The sequence below is a fragment of the Rhinatrema bivittatum genome, chromosome 1, assembly GCF_901001135.1.
Source record: "Rhinatrema bivittatum chromosome 1, aRhiBiv1.1, whole genome shotgun sequence".
NCBI classification, from domain to species: Eukaryota; Metazoa; Chordata; class Amphibia; order Gymnophiona; family Rhinatrematidae; genus Rhinatrema; species Rhinatrema bivittatum.
Window position 1 is genome coordinate 353,884,778 of NC_042615.1, and position 25,941 is coordinate 353,910,718.

Sequence of the window (25,941 nt, forward strand, 5' to 3'; positions counted from 1 at the left end):
GAGTATGTGTGTGAGAATGGAAGCCTGGGTATTTATATGTGAGAATGGGAGCCTGAGTGTAGGTGTTTGTGAGTGAAAGAATGGGAGTCTGAATGTGTGAGTGAGGGCTGTGTGTGTGTGTAAGAACTATTGAGAGATTGTGTGTGTGTAAAGGAGTCTGTGATAGAAAGCATGAGCCTGTGTGTGTATGTGTGTGTGTGAGAGAGAAGGGAAGAAGAAACAGAAAAAGAAGAGTGACCCTGGAGAAAGGAAAAGTCTGACAAGAGGGAATTGGAAAAATGAGACCAGGACCAGTTGATTAGAAAAATATAAAGATCAGATGACAAATCTAAAAAAAAATATATTTTGAGATTTTAGCAATTGGAATATGCCATCTTTGGCTATGTGCATTTCTTATAATTTTGTTTTTGTTCTTTAGTGTTCAACTGTTCAGATTCTGGTTTCTCAGTCTTTCTATTTCAGATTCATTTGTGTGTTTTTATTTCTAAATTGTAGTCCCTTATTTCTGTATTAGGTTAGTCTGTGCTCTGCCTGTTTGTGACTGAGGTACAGTATTGCTGCTAGCGTGTAAGAACATGCCATAATGGGTCAGACCAAGGGTCCATCAATCCCAGCATCCTGTTTCCAACAGTGGCCAATCCAGGCCATAAGAACCTGGCAAGTACCCAAAAACTAAGTCTATTCCATGTTACTGTTGCTAGTAATAGCAGTGGCTATTTTCTAAGTCAACTTAATTAATAGCAGGTAATGGACTTCTCCTGCAAGAACGTATCCAATCCTTTTTTAAACAAAGCTACACTAACTGCACTAACCACATCCTCTGGCAACAAATTCCAGAATTTAATTGTGCGTTGAGTGTAAAAGAACTTTCTCCGATTAGTTTTAAATGTGCCACATGCTAACTTCATGGAGTGCCCCCTAGTCTTTCTATTATCCGAAAGAGTAAATAACCAGTTCACATTTACCTGTTCTAGACCTCACATGATTTTAAACATCTCTATCATATCCCCCCTCAGCCATCTCTTCTCCAAGCTGAAAAGTCCTAACCTTTTTAGTCTTTCCTAATAGGGGAGCTGTTCCATTCCCTTTATCATTTTGGTCGCCCTTCTCCGTACCTTCTCCATTGCAATTATATCTTTTTTGAGATGTGGTGATCAGAATTGTACACAGTATTCAAGGTGCGGTCTCACCATGGAGCAATACAGAGGCATTATGACATTTTCCGTTTTATTCATCATTCCCTTTCTAATAATTTCCAACATTCTGTTTGCTTTTTTGAATGCTGCAGCACACTGAACCGATGATTTCAATGTGTTATCCACTATGATGCCTAGATCTCTTTCTTGGGTGGTAGCTCCTAATATGGAACCCAACATTGTGTAACTATAGCATGGGTTATTTTTCCCAATATGCCTCACCTTGTCCTTATCCACATTAAATTTCATCTGCCATTTGGATGCCCAATTTTCCAGTCTCACAAGGTCTTCCTTCAATAATCACAATCTGCTTGTGATTTAATTACTCTGAACAATTTTATATAATCTGCAAATTTGATTCCCTCACTCGTATTTCTTTCCAGATCATTTATAAATATATTGAAAAGTATGGGTCCCAATACAGATCCCTAAGGCACTCCACTGCCCACTCCCTTCCACTGAGAAAATTGTCCATTTAATCCTACTCTCTGTTTCCTGTCTTTTAGCCAGTTTGTAATCCACGAAAGGACATTGCCACCTATCCCAGGACTTTTTACTTTACCTAGAAGCCTCTCATGAGGAACTTGTCAAATGCCTTCTGAAATCCAAATGCACTACATCTACCGGTTCACCTTTATCTACATATTTATTAACTCCTTCAAAAAAAGTGAAGTAGATTTGTGAGGCAAGACTTGCCTTGGGTAAAGCCTTGCTGACTTTGTTCCATTAAACCATGTCCTTCTATATGTTCTGTGATTTTGATATTTAGCCCTTAGCAGAGATCATCAACCGCTCGCTAACTCAAGGACTTGTACCAGATTCGCTGAAACTAGCCACTGTCAAACCTCTCCTCAAGAAACCAAACCTGAACCCTGCAGACCCGGCCAATTTCCGCCCCATCGCTAACCTAACGTTTGTCGCCAAACTTATGGAGAAAATAGTTAACAAACAGTTGTCGGAATTCCTAGAAGACCACCAGATTCTCACAACAGCCCAATTCGGATCCCGCAAATCCCTCAGCACGGAATCCCTCTTAATCTCATTGATGGACAGAGACCTCTCCAGCTTGGAGAAAAAGACCCCCTACCTCCTGGCACTTCTTGATATATCTGCAGCTTTCGACACTGTAAAGCATTCTATCCTCATCAACCGGCTCTCAGACATAGGCATCTCAGGATCAGCCCTTGAATGGTTCAGATCATTCCTTAACATTAGGATATACAAGGTCAGAATAAGCAACAAGGAATCACACCCGGTCAAGTCCACTCTTGGAGTCCCACAAGGATCCTACCTCTCCCCAACCCTGTTTAACATTTATCTTCTCCCACTATGTCATCTGCTCTCAAGTCTAAAGATCACACACTTCATATACGCTGACGACGTCCAGATCCTGTTGCCTATCACCGAATCTATGTCCAACACCATCAATTTCTGGAACAATTGTCTACAGTCCATAAATTCCCTCCTCACTAGCCTTAACTTAGTTCTCAATACTGCAAATACAGAACTTATGCTGATCACCCTGGATGACAATTGTCAGGCTGCCAACAATCTAATCACACCGCTAATGATCTCCCCCACTCACGTAAGAGACCTTGGCGTTACTATCGACAATAGGCTGAATCTCAAAAAATTTGTCACAAACACTACGAAAGAATGTTTTCACAAGCTACACATATTGAAAAAGCTAAAACCTCTCCTCCACTTTCAGGACTTTAGAACAGTCCTCCAAACTATTCTATTTTCAAAAATTGACTATTGCAACTCTCTGCTAATAGGCCTCCCAGCTATCACCACCAAACCATTACAAATGCTGTAGAACTCGGCTGCCAGGATCCTAACCAACTCTAGTAGAGGAGAACACATCACACCTATTCTAAAGAACCTACACTGGCTCCCTATTAAATCTAGAATCATATTCAAAGTACTAACCATAACCCACAAGACCATTCATTCCCAAACTTCGCTAAATCTAAGTGACCCACTTCGTCCCCACGCATCATCGAGATCAATCAGAACCAGCTACTTAGGCACCTTATATGCACCTCCAGTCAAGTCATCGCTCAAGAAACATGCATTCTCGACTGCCAGCCCCTCTCACTGGAATGCCCTCCCCACAGACCTTTGGCTAGAAACTTGTAGTTGGACGTTCAAAAAGAAGCTCAAAAACTTGGCTTTTCACAAAAGCCTTCACTTAAAGGTCTCTCCCTCTGGGTCAGATTCACACATTTCATAACCCAATATGCAAGATGTCCGACGCCGTAACCATTTAATCTTATAAGTTAATCTCATTATTTCCCCGCTAGCTGTATGTTATAATGCATTCATGCTTTTCAAGTCTGCTGTAAATCCAAGTTTGTTGATTGTTTATGTTTACTTATATTTTGTATATTTATATTTATAATAATTTAATTTTATTTTAAGTCGTTCGCTGCTTTATCTATAAGTTCATACGAAGTTAGCCTGTTATCTGTACCCTCTTGTTTGATGTATTTTCCAACTTTGGTTCTATGTAAACCGACGTGATATATACTAGTACAGGAACATCGGTATATAAAAGCCTTAAATAAATAAATTTAGAACACTTTCCACTATTTTTCCTGGCACTGAAGTCAGGCTAACCAGTCTGTAGTTTCCCGGATCGCCCCTGGAGCCCTTTTTAAATATTGGGGTTACATTAGCTACCCTCCAGTCTTCAGGTACAATGGATGATTTTAATGATAGGTTACAGATTTTTACTAATAGGTCTGAAATTTCATTTATGAGTTCCTTCAGAACCCTGGGGTGTATACCATCCGGTCCAGGTGATTTACTACTCTTCAGTTTGTCAATCAGGCCTACCACATTTTCTAGGTTCACCATGATTTGGTTCAGTCCATCTGAATCATTATCCATGAAAACCTTCTCCATTACGGGTACTTCCCCAACATCCTCTTCAGTAAACACTGAAGCAAAGAAATCATTTAATCTTTCTGCGATGGCTTTATCTTCTCTAGGTGCCCCTTTAACCTCTCGATCATCTAACGGTCCAACTGACTCCCTCACAGGCTTTCGGCTTCAGATATATTTTAAAAAGTTTTTACAGTGAGTTTTTGCCTCTACAGCCAACTTCTTTTCAAATTCTCTCTTAGCCTGTCTTATCAATGTCTTACATTTAACTTGCCAACGCTTATACATTATCCTATTTTCTTCTGTTGGATCCTTCTTCCAATTTTTGAATGAAGATCTTTTGGCTAAAATAGCTTCTTTCACCTCCCCTTTCACTGTAGGGATTTGTAGCAGTCTGGCTTGTTCTGTTATCCCAGTAGGTGGTGTATTAATGTTCTAGGGCCTGGTGTAGTATTTGCATTACTTCTTTTTCATAAGGTTACTGTTATTTGAGTCCTGAGAGTCAGTGCTGTTATGATATGATATGGAAAGGTTCTAGGTGCCTTTTTTTTTTTTTATTTGCAGGAGTTTGTATTACTTTACATCAAGTTTAGAAGTGGAGGAAGTCTTTTTTTTTTTTTTGCTTAGGTGACTCCTGAATTTGAATATAGGTTGCTTTTTTATTTGTGTTGGTTTGTAATGTGAACTGTCGTAATTTTGCTCTGCACCTATTCTTTTGTTTATTGCTATTTTATTGTAATTTTGTGATCTCTGCCTTTCTGGAAGAGGATTCATGAAAGAAAATTTTGATATTTGTTTTATGACATGATTGATTGGATCTGATGTTTGTGTTGTTTGCTTTTTACCTGATATTCTTGTGTATTTATAAATTGTAATAAACATAACATTAATACAGATTAATAAGAAATTTGTAATGTTGGTAAGTGCTTGAAATAAGAGTTAAAATATTCTAAAAGCTTTCACTCATGATGCATAAGGGCTGTTGTAGACTACTTAGGAACCCATTGGAGTACAACTAGTAGGTCTCAGACCTGTATGCCTACAGCCCACCCTTGTTAACCTTGGGCCCGTCCAAAAAAATCAGTTCTGGCTATGCCACTGACCTAAAGACTATTTGACAAAACAGAACTGCTCTGTTATGTAGAAAATACCTTGTGCCTTACACCATCACTATCAAAAACTACTCTGACATAGAGCTGACCCGCCTTCTGCTACTCAGAAATTAGCTTGCACTTACCCAGTCATCAACTTAAAAGATTACTTTAGCATACATGTAAAGATTTCCTTGGAATCTCCACTAGAACTGGGCCCTAGTCTAGGACCTCTGAGGGAAGTTGGGAGTGTGAAGAATTTCATCTGCAGATCCCCACAGGAGTCTCTACCCCTGGAAGAAGAGAGGACAGGGAAAATTAGTCTGGAGTCTTTGAAGAATCTTTTATGACTTCAGGTATTTTTCTGCCTTGGAAGGGGAGAACCATTTTTAGCTAGGTGTCTCCATTCCATCCTGGGAACCTTCTTTCCATACCCTGGAAAGGAGAATATCTCAGGGTCTGCAACACTGAGGGACACTTACAAAGACTGAAATTAATTTGGATTTTGATATAGGATATCGATGCAACAGTGAGGAAATGTGTCTGGTGCCAGCTTATAGGAATTGAACAAGTCACACAGTAAACTCTTTTTTTTATTGGAACATCCAATTAGAGTGTCCAGTCTGAATTATTGGCACTTAATATCTATAAGACATACCTACTGGGAAAAGACACACAGCAAATGTTTTTCATTCTGCACCTCGGGCCCTGGAGGTCTACCCTCCCACTCATTGGAGAATGTAACCTGTGGGCCTAGCCCAAAGACTGTGTGACCCCCACTGTCATAGTACAGCCTAGAAGAGGGGCTACATACATCAGAACTGCTCTTAGTCCATTTTAACCTTAGATCCCTGTATTCTCCACCAATAACCAGGGCTGGCTCTAGGCTAACCAGCGCCCTGTGCGAAAACTAAAATTGGCATTCCCCATCCCCAATGAAAAATACTTGCTGCACTCATGCCCTTCACCCTCCCAGTGAAACATTTAGAGGTCAATATTCAAAAGCTATTTAGTTGGATAACTTACAAGTTATTCATCTAAATGGCTAATGCAGCAGCTGCTTATCCACTATAATTTAGCTATGTTAGAAAGGGGCGATCTGGGGAGGGGGCTGAGATATTTGACTTACCTAACTGAATATAGGGGATATCCAGCAAGGCTAGCCGGATAACTTTAGATCTGCTTCAGAGCAGGTCTAAGGTTACACGGCTTTGTGTGGCCAGATAAAGTGCTAATTAACTGCTTACTGTATCTTGAAAAGCTATCCGCTAAGAAGCGCTGTCATCAGCAATTAAACTAAAGTAAACCAAAAGGTGCCCTATCCCCTCCCTCCCCTCCCCGAAAGCATAAGACAAGCCAGGTGTGTATATCCTAAGCTCTCCCGTTTCCCTATACCTTTTTATTTTTATTTTTTACATTTTTTATTTATTGCATTTTATCAAATTTACAAGTATCCACTTGTTATAGAAATCATTTAAACAAGAATATACATAGTATCCATCAAATTTGCAAAAATAAACTCTCTGCACTTAAATAAAAAATAGAGGAAATATGGGAGAGCTGAGAAATACAGAGCGCATTCATCATAGTAATAACTGATTCATACATACTGGATAACCTAAGCAGAACCTCCACACAACTTTCCAATCTCACCAAATAGCGGGTTTTAACTAGGTGTGGCGTGAGTATCCAAAAAGGACCTCAGCTGGTGTGCTTCGAAGAAAACATATCTTTGCCCTTGATGAAACAAACAACGTTTACAAGGAAATTGTAATTTAAATATTGCACCCTTTTGGAGCGCTTCTACCTTCATATTTAGAAATAATTTTCTTCTTAATTGCGTTTGCTTTACTAAGTCAGGATAGCACCATATATTTTGGCCGAAAAAGAGGGCTGGACTGTTTCTAAAATACTGTTTGAAAACGTTGTTCTTGTCCATTGGGAAGGCAAAAAAAACTAGTAGCGGTCTTCGTTGAGAAACAACCATCTCTTGGGATGACTCTAATAAAGTTGTTAAATCAGGTAGTACTTGATCTTGGTCTTTCAGATTCTCTTGATTTCGTTCATTTGGGTATAGGTAATACGCCTTAGTAGTAACAGATTTTATTTCCTCGGGAATTTTCTCTATACCTTTTTAAACAGTAGTGATTTGCCTGGTATTGTAAGCCAGGCCCCATCTCGCTTTTACATTCAAAACATGATCAGCCTGCCTCCCCCCCCCCCCCCCTTTCTCACCCACAAGGAAGAAGTGTCCCACCTGTGTCCCCATCCTCCTGTCCCTCCCCATCCCCGCCAATACAATTTTCAGCTCAGCAGGGAGCAAGGGGGGTGCCGCTCTCGGCACCCCCAGCACTGCTCTGGCAGTGCTGGAAGAGTAAGCTTTCATTCAAGTTTATGCTCCCAGTGCTGCCTCTGACAGAGCAGTGCTTGGAGGCACCGGGAGCAGGGTAGAGGATCCCTCGCTCCCTGCTGAGCTGAAAACCGTATTGGCGGGGATAGGGGGTGCAGGCGGGACACTTCTTCCTGGTGGGTGGCTGAGTGGGAAGGGGGAGAGACAGACTGTGTTTTGAATGTAAAAGCAGAACAGGGCCCGGCTTAAATACCAGGTGGGAAGTGGGTGTGGGGAGAGGGGTGGGGAGATGGAAGGGAGAGGGTAGGGGGTTGCAGAAGGTGGGGGTCTTTTGGGGTGAAATCAGGAAGCAGCTTTGGCCCTAGTCTAGGCCAAGGATTGGCAACATCTGGAAAGAACAGGGGTGGGGCAGGAGGCAACAGTGTTGGGGAGTAGTGATGTGTTTAGTTTTACACTGTTCCACTGTTCTACTGCAGAGTTTCACATTTTGGGATTTTCAGTATAATTTTTGTTTGCATGTTTCTTTTTCTAATCTGTGGTTCCTTATTTTGTATTTGGAAAGGGTTTGTATGTTGTTTACATGTATGACTGCAGTGAGGGATTTTCCTAGTCTGTAGTTTCTGCTCTGTTTTCAATAGGAGATATATTGGCCTTTTAGGACCTGGAGTAATATTTGCAGTGCTGCTTTTTCCTGGGTAGAGTATTGCTGTTTGAGTTTTGGGAGTTAGTGCTTTTTTGGTATAGTAGATTTGGCTTCTGGGATAAACTGTATTCTTGGCAGGCTGTGATAACTTATTGGATCTTTCCAAAAATATTATGCACGAGCTATTGAGACAATATAGGTCCCATCTTCAGATGTGAAACTCTCTGATCATACATCTGAAGAAACAACCTATGTAGTTTCAAAAAAACTTTCTTCAAAAATTGGAAGAAGGATGCATCTGAAGAAAATAGGAAATAGGATAAGCATTGTCAAATTAAATGTAAAATATTGATAAGACAGGCTAAGAGAAAATGAAATAAAGTTGGCCATGCAGGCAAAATCTCATAATAAAAACTTTAAAAAATATATCTGAAGCAGGAAATCTGTGAGGGAGTTGGTTGGACCATTAGTTGACTTAGGGATTAAAGGGGCACTTTGGAAAGATAAGACCATCATGGAATGTCTAAATGAATTCTTTGCTTCTGTGTTTATTAATGAGGATGGTGGGCAGATACCATCCGGAGATGGTTTTCAAGGGTGATGATTTGGATGAACTGAACCAAATCACTGTGAACCTGGAAGATGTAGTAGGCCAGATTGACAAACTGAAGAGTAGCAAATCACCTGCACCAAATGGTATACACTCCAGAGTTCTGAAAGAACTAAAAAAATGAAATTTCAGACATATTAGTACAAATTTGAAACCTATCATTAAAATCATCCATTGTATCTACAGATTGGAAGGTAGCCAATGTAACCCCTGATATTTAAAAGCTCTCCAGGGGTGATCTGGAAAACTATAGACCAGTAAACCTGATTTTAGTGCAAGGAAAAATGGTGGAAACTGTTCTAAACAACAAAATCACAGAATATATAGATAGACATGGTTTAATGGGACACAGTCAGTATGGATTTACCCAAAGGAATTCTTATCTCATAAATCTGCTGCATTATTTTGAAGGGGTTAATATACATGTGGATAAAGGTGAACTGGTAGATGTGGTATATTTGGATTTTCAGAAGGTGTTTGACAAAGTCCCTCATGAGAGGCTTCTAAGAAAACTAAAAAGTCATGGATTAGGAAGCAATGTCCTTTTGTGGATTGCAAACTGATTAAAAGATAGGAAACAGAGAGTAGGATTAAATGGTTAGTTTTCTCAGTGGAAAAAAGTAAACAGTAGAGTGCCTCAGGGATCTGTACTTGGACCGGTGCTTTTCAATGAATTTATAAATGATCTGGAAAGGGATACAATGAGAGAGGTGATCAAATTTGCAGATGATACAAAATTATTCAGAGGAGTTAAATTACATGCGTATTGTGATAAATTGCAGGAGGACCTTGTAAGACTGGAAGACTGGGCATTCAAAAGGTAGATTAAACTTAATATGGACAAGTGCAAGGTGATATTACATGATGTTAGGTTAAATATTGGGAGTTATCACCAAGAAAAAAGATCTAGGCATCATAGTGAATAATACATTGGTACCTGGTTTTTGGCCCTGTATATGGCATCTACTCTTCCCTGTGGATAGTATCAGGGAAGAGAGAGGCAGCTCTTTTGCATCTTCATTGGGAGGGATGCTAATGGATGGTTCCCTTTGTTACTGTACAGGTCCCATACCCCAAATCCTGGTGATGCTATTACCATTATCTCATCATGCCTCCCCCCCATATTACCCATTTGCACCATTTTACTGCCACCTATAGTGCCTTTCTTTTTTTTTCACCCTGAAACATTTTCTTATTTGGGCAGGTCCAATGTATCAGTTACAGAAATTCATGGGATGGATCAATACCCTTGATTCTAATTTCTAATTTAGCTTTCAGTATCATCAAGAATGTATACTTGTTATGACTCCTGCCCACGGTCCCCCGCGAGCAGGCCCTTACCGTTATGTTGTTTGCTGCCGTGCCCGGCGTGGCTGGTTGCCACCGGAGCCGGGCCTTCATCGTGGCCGGAGCCACGGACTCTGCTGCCCCTCGCGGCCCGGATGCGACCCATCTCGCTCCTTCAACACAGCACGGAGCCGCCGCCGACATCCTTGCCATCTTCGCGGCTGGAGGCCGCAGTCCCCGAGTTGGATTGGCGGCTGGAGCCACCCTCGGGGCCTCCTACAAAGGCAGGAGCCGCTGCCGACGTCAGGGCCTGTGCCTGGGCCCAGCCCTGCTTCTCCGCGACGCAGACGTCGGTGCAGGGCCGCTGTCCACGGTCCTACACAGTTCCTGCTTCCTCCTAGGCGCGCGGCAGCGCCTCTCTTCAAGATTTAAAGGGCCCACGGCCGGATATGCCCTGGGCCCTTTTCCTGTACCAGCTCTATAAAAGGGCTGTTCCTGCATTCCATCTTGGCCTTGCATCAGAGTTACTTCAGTCCTGGAGGCTCCTGCCTGCCAGCGCTCCGTCAGGTCCTTCGTGTTCTTCATGGGAGCTCCTTGTGTTGTCCGCCTCTTGTGCCATGTCTTTGTCACCTGAGGTCCCCGTCCAGGTGTCTTGATGTCCCATCGCCCGATGTCTTGCTTCCGGATGTTCCTGCACTTCCTGATGTTTGTTCCTGCGCTCTTGAGCCTTCTGTTCTGCCAGCTGTGGATCTCCGGGTGATGCTTCTCTGTCTTGGGAGTTGCCGGCAGTGGACTTGTGTCCTGTGCTCCTGAGCCGTCCTGTCCTGCCAGCCTTTGTGGTGCTCCGGATGACACCGGCTCCGTCATCGAAGTCCCGCCTCGACTGGATTCTCTCCTGCACTTGTCCCGCTCTCCGCGTGGTCCGTGACCAGCCTCCTTGGGCTGTGTAGGGCGCGCAGTGGGACAGGGTGGTCCGCAACCAGCCCATTAGGTCCACCCGTGAAGGTGGGCTGAGTAGGGCGCCCTGAGAGACAGTGCCAATGTCTGCCTTCCCAGCTTCTCGTCTCGTCTGGACTTTGTCAAGTTCCTCGTCTCGTCTGTGATGCCGTCGCATCAGCCTTGGTGTCATGTCTTCGCCTTAGTCATAGTCTCATGTCTTCGTGTCAAGGCCTCCATCTGCCCTCATCCTCAGGCTGGTCTGCTGATCCATGCTGATCCATAGCGGCAGGTCCGAAAGGGCTTGGAACGGTCAGAGGACCATTCACCTACCAACATCATCTTGTTGGTTCTGGGAGCTTGCAGGCCTGGCGGAGGGTAAAACCATGTCTTTGCCATGCTGGGACATGCTGCCAACCCTCGGTTCGGTCCTGGACTTGTTTGGGGTGGGCTGAGGCCCAAGGGCACGCTAAAACTGTTCACATAACAATACTGTTCCTAGATCTATGAATTTATAAGAGATGAGGAGAATTGAACACGTCCATTTTTAGGAAGCACACAGATAAAAATACAATGCTCCATTATAGTAGTTTCCATCCATAGGGCTTAAAGAACAATTTATTCATTGGTCAATTTTTGAGATTGAGCCAAATTTGCTCTTCAGTTGAAGAGTTTAAATGTCACGCAGTTGAGTTGTCTCAAAGGTTTCAGAATACAGCATATTAGGAGAGATTTTAAAAGAGCACTATATGCCAATCGAGATAATTTACTAATGCCATCTCAAAAATCTCTGGTTTATAGATTTATTTGTGCAATTCCATTTTACCATGCTTGACAAGCATTAAGTCTAATATTCATCAGCATTGGTCTATATTGAATCATGATTCCTTATTTGGGGATCCTCCCATTTTTGCTTTGCAAAAGAATCACTCTTTGTGGGATCAGCTTACCTTTGCAGCTTTTCCAGCTTTGGCACAAGGCCCTTCAATGTTGGCAAGTTATTTTTAATGTGGTTTTTGCTCTGTTTGCCCCTATATCTGTGAACTGACTCATTTTTTTGTTGAAGCTCAGAAACACGAATATAGCTTGTTGGCTAGATACAATTGTTGGATATCACAAGTGATATATATCATAATGTGCCCCTATGGGTTTCTTTATATTGGGCAGACTAAGCGGTGTATTTGTGTACGTATTCTCAAACATATGAGTCGTATTCGCATAGGCAAAGACAGCGCATGCTTAGACCTAGATTCATGAAAATGGTATAAATATTAGGGATGTGAATCGTATTTCTGACGATTGAAAATATCGTACGATATTTTCAAAGTAGTCAGAAATCAGGGGCTCCCCGAAACCAATAGGAAAACCCTACGAAATTGTTCGTGGGGTTCTCTTATTGTTTTGGGGGAGGGTGGGAAAAACGGCACACAAAAACAATCCCTAAACCTACCCCGATCCTTCAAAACAGCTCCATTAGCTTCCCCCACCCTCACGACCCCCCCCAAAATGTTTTAAATTACCTGGTGGTCCAGTGGTGGTCCCGGGAGCGATCTCCCACTCTCGGGCCGTCGGCTGCCACTAATAAAAATGGCGCCGATGGCCCTTTGCCCTTACCCTGTGACAGGGTATCCATGCCATTGGCCGGCCCCTATCACATGGTAAGAGCACTTGACGGCCCGCGCCATTCGCCGGCCATCCAGTGGCAGCTGACGGCCCGAGAATGGGAGATCGCTCCCGGGACCACTACTGGACCACCAGGTAATTTAAAATGTTTGGGGGGGGGGGGGGTTGGGAGGATGGGGGAAGCTAAGGGAGCTGTTTTGAAGGGTCGGGTGAGTTTTTTGTTTATTGGCTCGGGCGCAGCCGATAAAAAAACCCCCCAGATTTTCTGTCATTTGGAGTGATGAAAGGTAAAAGAGGAGTTGATTTATACAATGTACTCTCTACCTAGCTTGATACACTCTCACCCCAAGTTAAAAGTGCCCCATCTTTCAGTGGTATGTGTTACTCTATTGCATTTGATGTTAGAAGCTGCTCATTACCATTAATTCTGGTCTCCCCGAGGGCTCGGCCCACGCAAGGTGCGCTAGTGTGCACCCCCTTGCGCGCGCGCCGACCCCTGATTTTATAACATGCGTATGAGATGCTTTTGAGATGGCATTAGTAAATTATCTCGATTGGCATATAGTGCTCTTTTAAAATCTCTCCTAATATGCTGTATTCTGAAACCTTTGAGACAACTCAACTGCATGACATTTAAACTCTTCAACTGAAAAGCAAATTTGGCTCAATCTCAAAAATTGACCAATGGGTATATTGTTATTTCAGCCCTGTGGATGAAAACTACTACAATGGAGCATTGTATTTTTATCTGTGCGTATGCATGTTATAAAATCGGACGTACATTTGTGCGCGCCAGGAGCATGCACAAATGTACCCCGCGCGAGTACCTTTTAAAATCTGCCCCATAAAAAACAGGTTTGAACATGTTGTTGGAGTGCTGTTTTTTAGTGTGGTATAGTGTTAGGTTTGATCAACTATACATAATTGATATAGGGGTTTATACAATGTTGTTTATTTTTTGATTACAGATATCTTTATTAACCATTTGCATTGGAGATAAACATTAGATTAACATCACTTCCATATACACGGTATATTGCCTGGATATTACAAAAAATAGATACTTGTATTATTCAACTACATTGGAGACAAATATTGATTCAACATTATCTTTATATACATAGTTGTATTTGTTGGTATAAAAATATAGTAAATTATATTATATATGTGTGTTGCCTATGTGGGTTTTTATAACTGGGGTCCTAAGTCTCCTGAAGAAGCCAGCTTTGTCAGTGAAACTAGGGTCCTAGTTGGGACTATGGGAATTTTTTAACTTATGATTTAGCACTAATGACCATTTGTATTTGACATCTTTTGTATCTGGACATTTTTGAAACGTGAGTATTAATAAAATTTGAGAATATGCGTCACTAGTTATTTGTTTTATTAGTTTAACTGTGGATGCTTGTGTGGTATATCTTCTGTTGTTTTGTTATATTTTCTTATTTGTTTATATCAGAAATGCTTACAAATGTCATTGTGACTCTGAACTTGCTGTAACTCGCTTTGTTGGAAAAAAGTGAAATAAATAATAATGAGGGGGTGGTGTTTGTCAAAAGGCATTAAAGTCTGATAAATAAGACTATGAGCACATCCTGGAACTCAGCATTAGTTTTTGAGTGTTTGCATTGCCATGATATAACCAGAGCCCTTCGATATGTGCCTAACTGCTGCCTGATATACTGTATATACCAGGGGTAGCCAACTCCAGACTTCAAAAGCCACAAACAGACCAGGTTTCCAGGATATTTACAATGAATATGCATAAGATAGAATTGCATACAATGGTGGCAGAGCATGCAAATATATCTCATGCATACTTAGGGGCGTGGTGTCCATTGTGCACAGTGGTATACAGGCACTACCAACTTTAGAAAGGTGTGTGCAGTGCACCACCAATTTTAGAGGCCCGTAGCCACCAGAGGATCCCATCCTGCCTGTTGGCCAAACTGCAGGAGGCCCATGCAGCCACTGGGGGATCCCATCTCACCCGGCGGCCAAAATGAAAGAGACCCATACAGCCGCTAGGGATCCCAACCTGGCTGGCGGCCAAAGTGAAAGCAGCTCTGAGATTGCTAAAGGATCACACCAGGCTTGGCAGCCGAAGTGGAGGAGACCTTAGGGATCTCGTACCATCTGGAGGAGAGGGAGTGTGCATGTATATGCATGAGAGAGAAGGAGCATGTGTGTGTGCTTGAGCCAGCTTGTGTGTGTATGAGATATAGGGAGCCAGTGTGTGTGTGTGTGTGTGTGTCTGTCTGTCTGAAAGGAAGCCAGCATTTGTGTGCTTGAAAGATAGGGAGCCAGTGTGTGTGTGTGTGTGTGTCTGTCTGTCTGTCTGTTTGTCTGTCTGTCAGAAAGGAAGCCAGCATTTGTGTGCTTGAAAGATAGGGAGCTGAGTGTGTGTGTGTGCTTAAGAGAGAGGGAGACAGTGTGTCTGCTTGCACGAGAGAGAGGGACCCAGTGTGTGTGTCTAAAAGAGAAGGAGCCAGCATGTGTTTGTGCCTGAGAGAGAGGGAGGGAACCAGCATGTATGTTTATATCTGTGAGCCTGTGTGAGTTTTGAAAGAGTATTTGTGTATGTCTGTGTGAGCAAGAGAATGAACATGTGTATATATGAGAGAGGAGAAAGTTTGTGCACCTCTCTTCCCCTCCTACTAATCTATGAAAATCTCAGGGCGATTGGAAGTCAAAACTTCCTAGGTATGGAAAATGAGTGATTTTTAAAATTCTTATTGATTTTAATTAATCGGGTGTTATTTGATCCATATGATGTTATGAAATATTTTATTAGAATTTGGGAAACATAAAAATAAAAAATATGCATTTTTAACTATTGGATGTTGTTCTGTTCATCAGTTGTTTTGAAATAATTATTTTTATTAGTGTGGTTTTACCATTATAATTGATGCTTTAGATTTCTTGATTTTATTGCTTGAAGTTTTCTGAGGAATGATGATGTTTCTGTTTTTCCATTGGTGCACTTTGTATGTACTTCTTGTGATTTCCAGTTCATTTCTTGTCTGCCTGCTTCTATTTATTGTCTCTTTATTCTGTATTTAGTGAGGTTCTGCATGGATGAGTGATGTGAGGTATTCTGCTAGTGTGTAGTTTCTGTGGTAAGGAACTATAGCAGCTTGGTTTGTTCTATTTTGCTAAGTGGTATATTTGTGTTTTAAGGACTGGTGTAATATTTTCAGTGTTGCCTTTTCATAGGTAGGGTTGTTACCATTTGAGTGCTGGCAGTTAGTGTTGTTTTGACCTAACGGCAGCCTTTGTCACCATTGACCATACCCTACTATGCCAGCAGTTGAGAAAAATCAGAATTGACAGCAATGTAATGAAGTGGTTCTCCTCATTCCTATCAAAAAGGTCATTCCAAGTCAGACTGGGCAACCACATGTCTGACACCTTCCCGATTGATTCAGGTGTCCCCCGGGGTTCAGCTCTCTCGGCAGCTCTATTCAACATCTATATGCTTTTTCTATGTAAATTTCTATCTGATCTAGGAATTGCCTTCTGCCTATATGCGATAACATTCAATTCTAAATACCATGCACCAAATCTATTGAAAATGCAAGACTAACTCTAGCAACACACATGAAGGCTATACAACATGAACTATCCAAACCTAAACTAACTCTAATCACTAATAAAACTGAAATCATTCTAGTTAGAAGAAATCTACCTATAGCGACTCCTCAAATACTTGACATGGGTAACTTCAACATTACGCCCTCAGACCAAGTACGGGACTTAGGTATACAGATTGATTAGAATGGAAAAGCATGTAAATAAATTAATCAAATCAGGATTTGCCAAACTGCGCTTACTATATAGACTGAAACCATTGCTGAATCACGCAGACTTCCGCATGGTCCTGCAGACCCTTATCTTCTCAAACTTAGACTACTGAAACTCACTTCTAGTTGGAGTTCCCAACTGTCTTCTAAAAAATCTACAACTATTACAAAATGCCTCAGCTAGACTCTTAACTAGTTCAAGGAAATTCGATCACATATCACATTCACTGATAGCTCTTCATTGGCTACCTGTACAATCCCGCATCAATTGCAGTCCTAACATTAATACACTCCACCATCCATTCTAATAACCCTAGTTTGGTAGATGTAGCTCTACAATCACACAGGCCACAGAGATCATTAAGAGCTCAAAACAAAGGACTACTAGCTCTGCCTTCATTACAGAATACTCATCTAATAAAAATAAGAGACCGTAAGTTCTCAAAAGTAGGCCCAATGCTATGGAACTCTCTTCCTGAGTATCTAAGACTGAATCCAGAAACAAATTCAAATGTGACCTAAAAACATGGTTATTTCAAAGTGCCTATAACCTAACTTAAAATCCCCTGAGCACAGAGCATGCACCCTCAAGGACAAAGTCATTAAGAACCTATCTTCTGAACTAAATACCTTATCCCAAGTATGTGCCAGTTTTTAAAATGTATGTTGTTTGACCTCATTAAGCCAATGTACTTGCCGATGTAAAATATGTACATCATGTTGTAAACTGTTGTGATCTTTATTTGGAATGACTGTATATAAAATGGCCAAATAAATAAATAATATGGTAATTGTATTTCATTCATGTATTTATTTATTTATTTATTTCTGTTATTTAAAAAATATTTCTATACCACTATACAAACCATCATAGCAGTTTACAAGAATACCATACATATTAAAAATTGTGAAACAAATAAAACAGTATTTGGACAGTACAGTATTTGGACAGTACAGAAAAAGAACATCAACTACAGAATAATTCAGTATGCTGTTCTCTATAGGACCACACTTTGCACTGCAAACTCTTCTCTAAATAACAAGGTCTATAGTCCCCTTTTAAAGATCTTTGAGTCACTCTGTGTTCTGAGATTGTCTTGTAAAGTATTCCAAAGGGCTGGACCAACTATTGAAAAAGCTCTTTCCTTCACTTCACCGATATGTGCCTGCCGAACTGTCGGGACATCTAACAGGCCTTTATTTTGAGACCTCAGGGTCCTGGATGGGGTGTAAATATGAAGTCTAGAATCTACCTATGGAGTATTTGTAGTTTTTATAAATTTATGAATTAATATAAGTGTCTTACATTTAATTCTAGCCCTAATTGGGAGCCAGTGTAAATCAACCAGTACTGGAGTGATATGGTCATATCTTTTTGTGCCCGAGAGCAATCTGGCTGCAGAATTCTGTAGTAGTTGGAGAGAGCATAAGTTTGAGGAGGGAATGCCTAACGAATTATAATAATCTGACCCTGAGAAAATTAAAGATTATATAACTGTTCTGAAATCTTCCATGCCCGGGAGAGGTTTTAAATGATTTTAGCGTATGAAATTTCATATATCCAGTACATAGTTTGCTCATGGCTTTCTGAAGAGCAAGCCCTTACCCAATATGCGTTACAATAGTCCTAATACCATATGTATTACAAGTGTCTTTTTGGCTTTTATGCAGGGTTTTGTTTCACATCACAGTAGTGCATATAAATATAATATACAAGTTGTTGTGATATTTTTACTTCAAAAGACTGTACTTTGAGTGTCCTTTTTCATGTAAAATCTTGAATTATAAATGCATAATTTTAAATTGTGTGTAAAGAGGGTTGAGTTGGGAGGAGGCCTGGGCACCTAGCTGTAAGATTTACTTAGGATGCCTAATACCCTTGCACTGGCCCTGATTAGAAAAAGAATACAAATTAAACGTTAAAAAAAACAAAACAGGATGAGGAGGAGCCAGCATGGTAATTGTTCGCACAGGGCAGCAAAAAAGCTAGCACTGGCCCTGCGAAGCAGCACTCTGTGGTGATGCGCTGTAGGGGGTTCCCATCCCTCCCCTGTGAGAAGAGTCCCTGCCAGGGGCGGATTGGCCCATTGGGGGATCGGGCATCCCCCGATGGGCCAGTTGAGCTAGTCACGTGGTCTGCCGAGCGTGGCAGTGGCAGAGCCATGCTTGGCAGACCACATGGTATCTCCTGGGCCGGCCTGGGCGGCGAATTTCCGGGCCGGTCTTCATCGGGAATCTGCCGCTGGTCCTCGCATGGGAGGGAGGGAGGGGGTGAGGGACTGAGAGGGAAGGGAAGGGGGCCAGCGTGTGTGTGTGTGTGTGTGCGCCTGAGAGGGAAGGAGTGGGAGCAAGTGAGGGGGAAGGGGTGAGTAAGTGAGGGGGAAGGGGGAAGGGGGAATGAGAATGTGGAAGAGGGGAATAAGAAAAAGAGAGGGTAGAAGGGTTTTGTGAGAGAGGAGAAAGTTAGTGTGTTCCCTGCCTGTTTGTGGCTCTCAAGTACCAGAATTGGCCATGCCTGGTATATCCTGTAGATCACAACATTAAATATAAACGGAAAGAAAAATGTAACCAGATTTTGCTGAAATAATAAGAATTAAAACCACTCTCAAACCAGTACTTTAGTTTTTTGTTTTTTTTTTGCTAATCCAATCTGCACTTTTGAAGGGGCTAAATTTTGTCTAAGTGGGCATCCAGAACGGTTCTTTAGCAATGCAGTGAGTGTGGCTGAACTAACGCAAGTCTGAAGCTTGTCAGCAGTTGGGATGGGCAATTGTATTTATTTAAAAGTTATTTATTTAAAAATAGTTTATACAATATCTGGCGCAAATAAATTGTACTAAGTGGTGTACAACATTACACACATATCATGTACAAATAAAATATACAAAACTCATAATCTGGATTTCTGATTGCTGTCTAAAACTCCTCCCATTTCCCACCATTTCTATGAAAGGAAACGCATGATCACTTACGCTTGCTTGAAGATCATCCGTTCTGATGACCAGTTCATCCAGCTTTACTTCTCTCTCCAAAACTCTGTTAATATTCTGTGTCATGATGTTTTTGACATTATCAACTTGACCTTGCAAAGTGTACACTGCGCCTGAGCCTTGAGGCAAATTGTTAGTCTCCTGCACCAAAAAATAGCAAAATTATTTAGATTTGTCTCCATTCTGGCAGCTTTCATTCCCTGGGTGTTGGTGCTGTTTGCTGTACCCACTGGGAGGCAACGGGAGGCGTCCATTAAGGAGGAATGTCATGGTCCCTGCTCAGAATTCAAAAGAACTGACTAGTGTAGAGTTGCCAACCATCCGGATTTGTTTTTGTACTGTACAGATTTTTGGGGGTACTGGACAGAAAAAAGAGGAAGGGCTTCAGTAGCCACTCTATATTCACCATGTTGGATACATTTATTTTGTGTCACTTACAATACACTTCAGGCCGCGATTTAATCAGAGGTCGAAAAAAATTTACAAAAGAATAGTTTGACCCCTGAACTAGTAAAAGGGGGTAGACTGAAAAGTAACATCGGAAAATATTTCTTCACAGAAAGGATGGTGGATGGATGCATGGAGCACCCTTCCAGTGGAGGTGATAGAGACAAAAATAATAAAGGTTCAAGGAAACAGCAGCCAAGAATAGAGGATCTTTAATTGCAAGGAAGTGAGGGAAAAGCCAGAGATCAGCTGGTGTCTATGCTTCTGTAGCAGGAATATAGCTGGGCAGATTAGATGGGTCCTTTTCTGCTATCATATTCTAGATTCCTATGTTTTTCTGATGGTGAAGGGTGGCAATAAAAGTCACATGTGTGAAAACCCCATCAGCGAAGATATTGAACAACATCTTCAAGTGTTAGGAAATTTGAAAACTGAAAGTTTACACCCCTAGTCTTGTCTGATAAAAGCACCCTGTCAGCACTTAAGATGATACTGTGGAAGTTTTCTTAGGTCAGTCTTCATTTGACCTGGCTTTAACATACTTTATTGAATTATGCTTTGTCTGCCAAGTAATTCTGCTAACCCATTGAGCTCAAATGGGTTATTAAGGGGTTAAATTGAAGCTTTATGCGTGCATAAAATATGTTGAAATTAATTTGCAGTGTGTAAGCCACATTAAATTTCATCTGCCATTTGGATGCCCAATCTTCCAGTCTCTCAAGGTCCTCCTGTAATGTATCACAATCTTCTTGTGATTTAACTACTCTGAATAATTTTGTATCATCCGTAAATTTGATAACCTCACGTGTTGTATTCCGTTCCAGATCATTTATAAATATATTGAAAAGTAAGGGTCCCAATACAGATCCCTGAGGCACTCCACTGTTTACCCTTTTCCTAATAGATGAAGAACGTGTCTGTGACATCATAGACGCTTCCACATCTCTGAACACCTGGGCACTTTGAATCAGGCTATCTTCTGTATTTAAAAATAACATCAAACTTACTAGATAGGAAAAATATTTATATATCTAACTTTAAAGGTTTATTATAACACCTGCATTAAATATCACCGATCCTTCTGACCTTTAGCTAAAACCACATTTATACCATATACCAAGAAAAATTAGCATATCTGATATATCTGTACACTATCCCCTAGATTCATCAAAATGCGTTATTAACACATTGATAATGCCTGCATTAAGAAAAAGGGGCATCTTTAGGGATATTTTGCATCAGTAGTACTGCATGGCGGGGTAAACTTATTGTACCCTGCAATAATTCCTGAGAGAGAGAGAGAATCTATATATGAGACCTTCATATTAGTCAAGTATTTATATCTCTATAGGAGGGTCATCTAATAGATTGAGATGAGGTGTTGGTGGTGCTTTAGGGTTTAGGGGCCAGTTTCTCATGTAGAGTGAGACGTACGAACAGCACAGTACACCTACTATGTACTCTCACCTTGCTTGATGGACTCTATAACAGGATACCATCAAGCTAGGGTGAGATAACATAGTACAAAATTTCATCTTTATGAGACTTTCCTCATTCCAAATGACATCAAATCTTCACCAAATTGTACTGTGCTGTTCGTACGTCTCACTCTACATGAGAAACCGGCCCCTAAGCCCTAAAGCACCACTAACACCTCACCTCAACCTATTAGATGGCCCTCCTATAGAGATATAAATAGTTGCACACTGTGAGGCCCTCCCCTGAAGGCTCAGGCTCTCTCTCTCTTAGAAATGTGGCCAAAATGCAATTCTAAAAGATAATGTATTTTGATGAATGACCCTATATGATAGCTGACCGCAAAGCATTTCCTGGTCAGCAGTAAGAATTCTTTTCCTCACTGTTTTAAAGTGGAACAGATTGTGAGCTGTAATGCTACTGAACCCCTCCGCCCATTCTGTGCTAGCAGTGGTAGGGCAGTGCTGTTAGAAAAGCCTCCCCCTTCTGAGAAATTGGGATCTTAGTAACATCACTGTTGCAGTGCACAAAGGAAGGTAAATGAAGGCGTATAGCTAAAGGAAAACGGAGATGTGCTTCGATATTTGAATCCAGACACAGTTCATCAAAGTTTCTGCTTCAAACAAGAATTTAATCCAATATAGTTGAGAAAATGCTGTTCACAGGCTGAAGACAGGGCCGGTGCTAGTTTTTTTTGCTGCCTGGGCGAAAATTATTGTGCTGCCCCCCTCCCCTCGATTCATTCAGTGTCTGTCCCGGGTCCATCAACTAAAGCCCAGCTCCCTCCTGCAATCTATATATTTTTTAAAACAGATGTGCCCCCACCCACCCCAGAATCCATGGATAGGGAAGTGTATTAGGTACCATAGGCAAACCTTACAGCCTTACACACACACACACACACACACACACACCCCCACACCCTTTACAGTCACACACATTAAATTATGTATTTGTAATAAATTTTACATGAAAAATAACATTCAAAAGTACAGTCTGCTGAGGCAAAAATATCACAACATGCATATTATATTTACATGCACTCCTGTGGTGCCAACCAGAAAACTCTGCAAAAAAGACAATTGGAGCTCCTATGGAATTAGACTTTTTAGAATGCGTATTGGGTGTGAGCTTAGCCCTCAGAAAGCCATGAAGGAACAGAATTACCATTACAATATAGTAAACCTCCCATACCAAAACTACCCAAACAACCTTATCTATGAAAAGGCAATGCTGCACACATTACACCAGGCCCTAGAACACCAATGAAACTCTTATTAGGAAACCAGGCTGCTATAGATCCCGTCACAGAGATTACATGCCAGCAAAATACCTCACCTCGGTCACATATGCAGAACACAGAAAGACCCTCACCAAATACAGAATAAAGAAATCAGAAAGTATAAACAAAAACGTACTGAGAAAAATTGAACTGGAACCCACAACAAGCCACTCTCTGCATGCAGAGCAACAAATTACACCCAATAATAAAAACTAATAAGGCTTAAAAAAAATCTTCTCTCCATACCTGTGATCTTCTGATTTCCAGTCACCCTGAGATTGTCGTGGATTGGGGGAAGGTAGGGGCGCCTAAATTTTATTTTCTTTCTCACACATACATGCACAATAACACATTCATTCTCTCACATACTCACACTCTCTCTAACATACACAGGTTCTCTTTCCCTCACAGATACTTTGGGGCAGATTTTAAAAAAGTACGCCCGCGCGACTGGCGCAAACAAGAGTATGCCGGATTTTAAAATCCGGGGTTTGCATGCGCAAGGCTACGCAAAATCGGCAGCCTGCGCACGCCGAGCCGCGCAGCCTGCCTCTGTTCCCTCCGAGGCCGCTCCGAAATCGGAGCGGCCTCGGAGGGAACATTCCTTCCACCCCCCCGCACCTTCCCCTCCCTTTGAGGGGTCGGGAATGGCTGTCCCCCTGGAAAGGTTTTAGAACAGCACTCTGCCTAGAGCTCTGGGGGTAGTGTGAATTGATGTTTGGAGTTAGTGGAGGTATAGAGGAGCATTTGCCTTGATTTGGATTTTTGGATGTGCTTTTCCTATCCACTGCCTGGTGGGTAAGGTTTGTATCCTGGGAATATTTTGGGCTTAAAAAGACTTTAATTTTTAGGAAGCCTGGTGAGACACACACACACACACACACACACACACACACACACACACACTCTCACTCACTCAGTCTTCCTCTTGCACTTTCTCTAACAAACTTATCCCCTCTTTGAGGACCTCCCAGAATGCATGGGGGGCACAATGCTGTTCTTGGGGCCACTCTTACTCCCAGTCTCCTACTTCTTTGCATCAACACAGTCCACAGGACCCGGGCTGCCGGGGTTCATTCTGGCAGAGAGAGGAGGATAAACCTCACGAGGGGTGAGGACCCTCATACATTTTACTTCCTTTGATCTCTCTTGGTTCACAGGACTCACACTTGGGGGCACCTTTACCACTGAAGAAAGATGCTGGACAGACTTGTTGGGTGTTCAATAAAAATTTACTGCAACCAAAAATACTTAGTCCCATTCACAACAAAAATTCTCCACATAATCTTTACACAAAAAAATAAACAGTCCAAAAGTACCTCTTTCTCAGTTTTACAGGCTGACCGTTTGGATATCAAGCAGTAGGGAAAATTCTAACACTCTCGAGTGAGCGTAGGCTCCTAAAGGGACTGGGATCTCCTATTTCTTTCTCTGATGGTAAAAGCTGGACTTCTGGTGGTAAAGAATCCCAAAAGTGTTCAAAATCCAAAAGCGCTCCTCTTTCTCTTTGGGCAGAAACTGGTGGCAAAATATTTCTCCCAAAACAAAATTCTCTGCAAAAATACTTCTCTTTCATTCTCTGTCAATACTCTTGTCAGGTCATTGCTGTCCCTTCTTTAAGTGGGCGAAATGATTCACAGCACCTTCCCGACTTCCTAAGGCAGAGGTAACAGATCTCTTTAGGCAGGAACAGGATCCTAAACAAAACAGCTCTTCTCAAAAGTCTTCTTCATGCTCCCAAAGACAATCCCTTCCAGGCTATGAGCTACTGGCTAGGGCAGAATCTCTTTTCCTAGATCAGGGTGTGGATCCTAAATTGGGAACTACTCAACAACTCTCCTTCCTTTCCAAAACACTAACAAAAAATGCCACACTTCTCCTTGTGCACAACTTGCTTGTATAGTGCACTGCTGACCAATCCAGACAAGCCTCTGTGGAGGTGCCTGCAGGGGTGGTCTGCAAAGTACTGGATCCTAACTCAGAGTTTAAACTAGGGACAATTGGTTAGTGAGGGACCTGATTAGTTCATTACATTCTGTCTCACACACACACTCTCCACTCCTCCCCTCCCTTGCCTAACCCCAGTACTTCCCCTCTCCCCCCTTCCCAGCTCACCCCAGCACTCTCCTACTTTTCCTACCTCTGAGGATACAGCCCTTTCTAGACCGATTCAGCTGCTATGGTGGCTTCCTCCAGACCATGAGGGCCTCTGCTCTGTCTCCTTCCAGCCACTCAAGCTGATACCTCTGCCTTCTTTCGGCCCATGTGACCTGGGGGTGGGCCTGAGTCCAAAGTGGATGGGAATGGACCACTATGTCCCTGATTTTAGCAGTCCTGTTTCAAGAGCAGAAGCTACACATAACAAAGTTACTGTGGTCTATTCACCAGGGGCTTTAATGCAGATTTGTAATGGACATAGAAAAGAGTACACCTGGGTGCACATTTTGAAAGGCGCATATTCTGAATTCCTGCTCAAGGTTTCAAAAGCCCCACATTTTATTTTCTTGATACCCACATCTATTTTGTCAGGCTGCAGGAAACTGTAAAAGGAAGGACATGTTTTAATCAAACTGGGGTAATGTCTCAGCATGACTCATTGCAATACAAGATTACACTATACAAATATTTGGACAGACTTATGCTCTTGTTAAAGGTCCCTTGCAAAAAACAACCTCAACAAGTGTTCCACTATCTAGCTGTCTGCCCAGGGCTCTATAGGTTTCTTTTAATTAACACCTCCCTTTCCTCCTCCTGTAAGTAAAATCCATTTGCTTACAAATATAAGAATTAGAAGAGACTTACCATGTCTGTATCTATTCAGGTCGGTTGGTTTTGGTGAGATGACGCAGAGGAGAATTGTTTGACCTGTTTGTTAATATTTTACCGTGCAAATTTTTTTTTTTTTCTTTTGTGTGCAAATATTATTGAAGCAGAGGATGTCAAAAGGAGACACTGTGGGCATACCGAGCAATTGCCACATTTATTAGGCTCTGAAACTTAAAGTAGAAGATATGCCGCCCGTTTGACAACTCACCACAGTAGGGCTGATTTAACTTGTAGCCCCCTCTTGGTTTTGGGACACCTAATTAAGAGGCTACAGCAGAGCCCCAGGGCCACAGTTTCTTTCTATTTGCTCCAAATGCATGAGATGTTCATCCTTAAAGTGCCAGGGCTCACAAGTGGGGTAGATGTATACAACTCCGGGGCCCTTGCGGCATTGGTAGGGCACTGTCTCACAGTCACTCACTTGCATCTCAGTCACAACCCGCTTGTACTCATGGGTAGAATCCTCTTGATAAATCCAGCCCCAAAATATGA

General features: G+C 41.9%; 1 protein-coding gene across 1 annotated transcript in view; it reads right to left on the reverse strand.

Moving 5' to 3' along the window:
• LOC115080783 (vesicle-associated membrane protein 8-like) overlaps positions 1-25,482 on the reverse strand; it is a 35,326-nt gene extending 9,844 nt beyond the window's left edge. Inside the window, exons 1-2 of the mRNA XM_029585190.1 lie at positions 25,426-25,482; positions 19,401-19,559 (exon numbers count right to left, since the gene is read on the reverse strand). Of these exons, the coding sequence (XP_029441050.1) occupies positions 19,401-19,559; positions 25,426-25,428 (162 nt within the window). The 5' untranslated portion in view covers positions 25,429-25,482. The remainder of the gene's footprint in view (positions 1-19,400; positions 19,560-25,425) is intronic.
• Between the last annotated feature and the right edge of the window lie 459 nt (positions 25,483-25,941).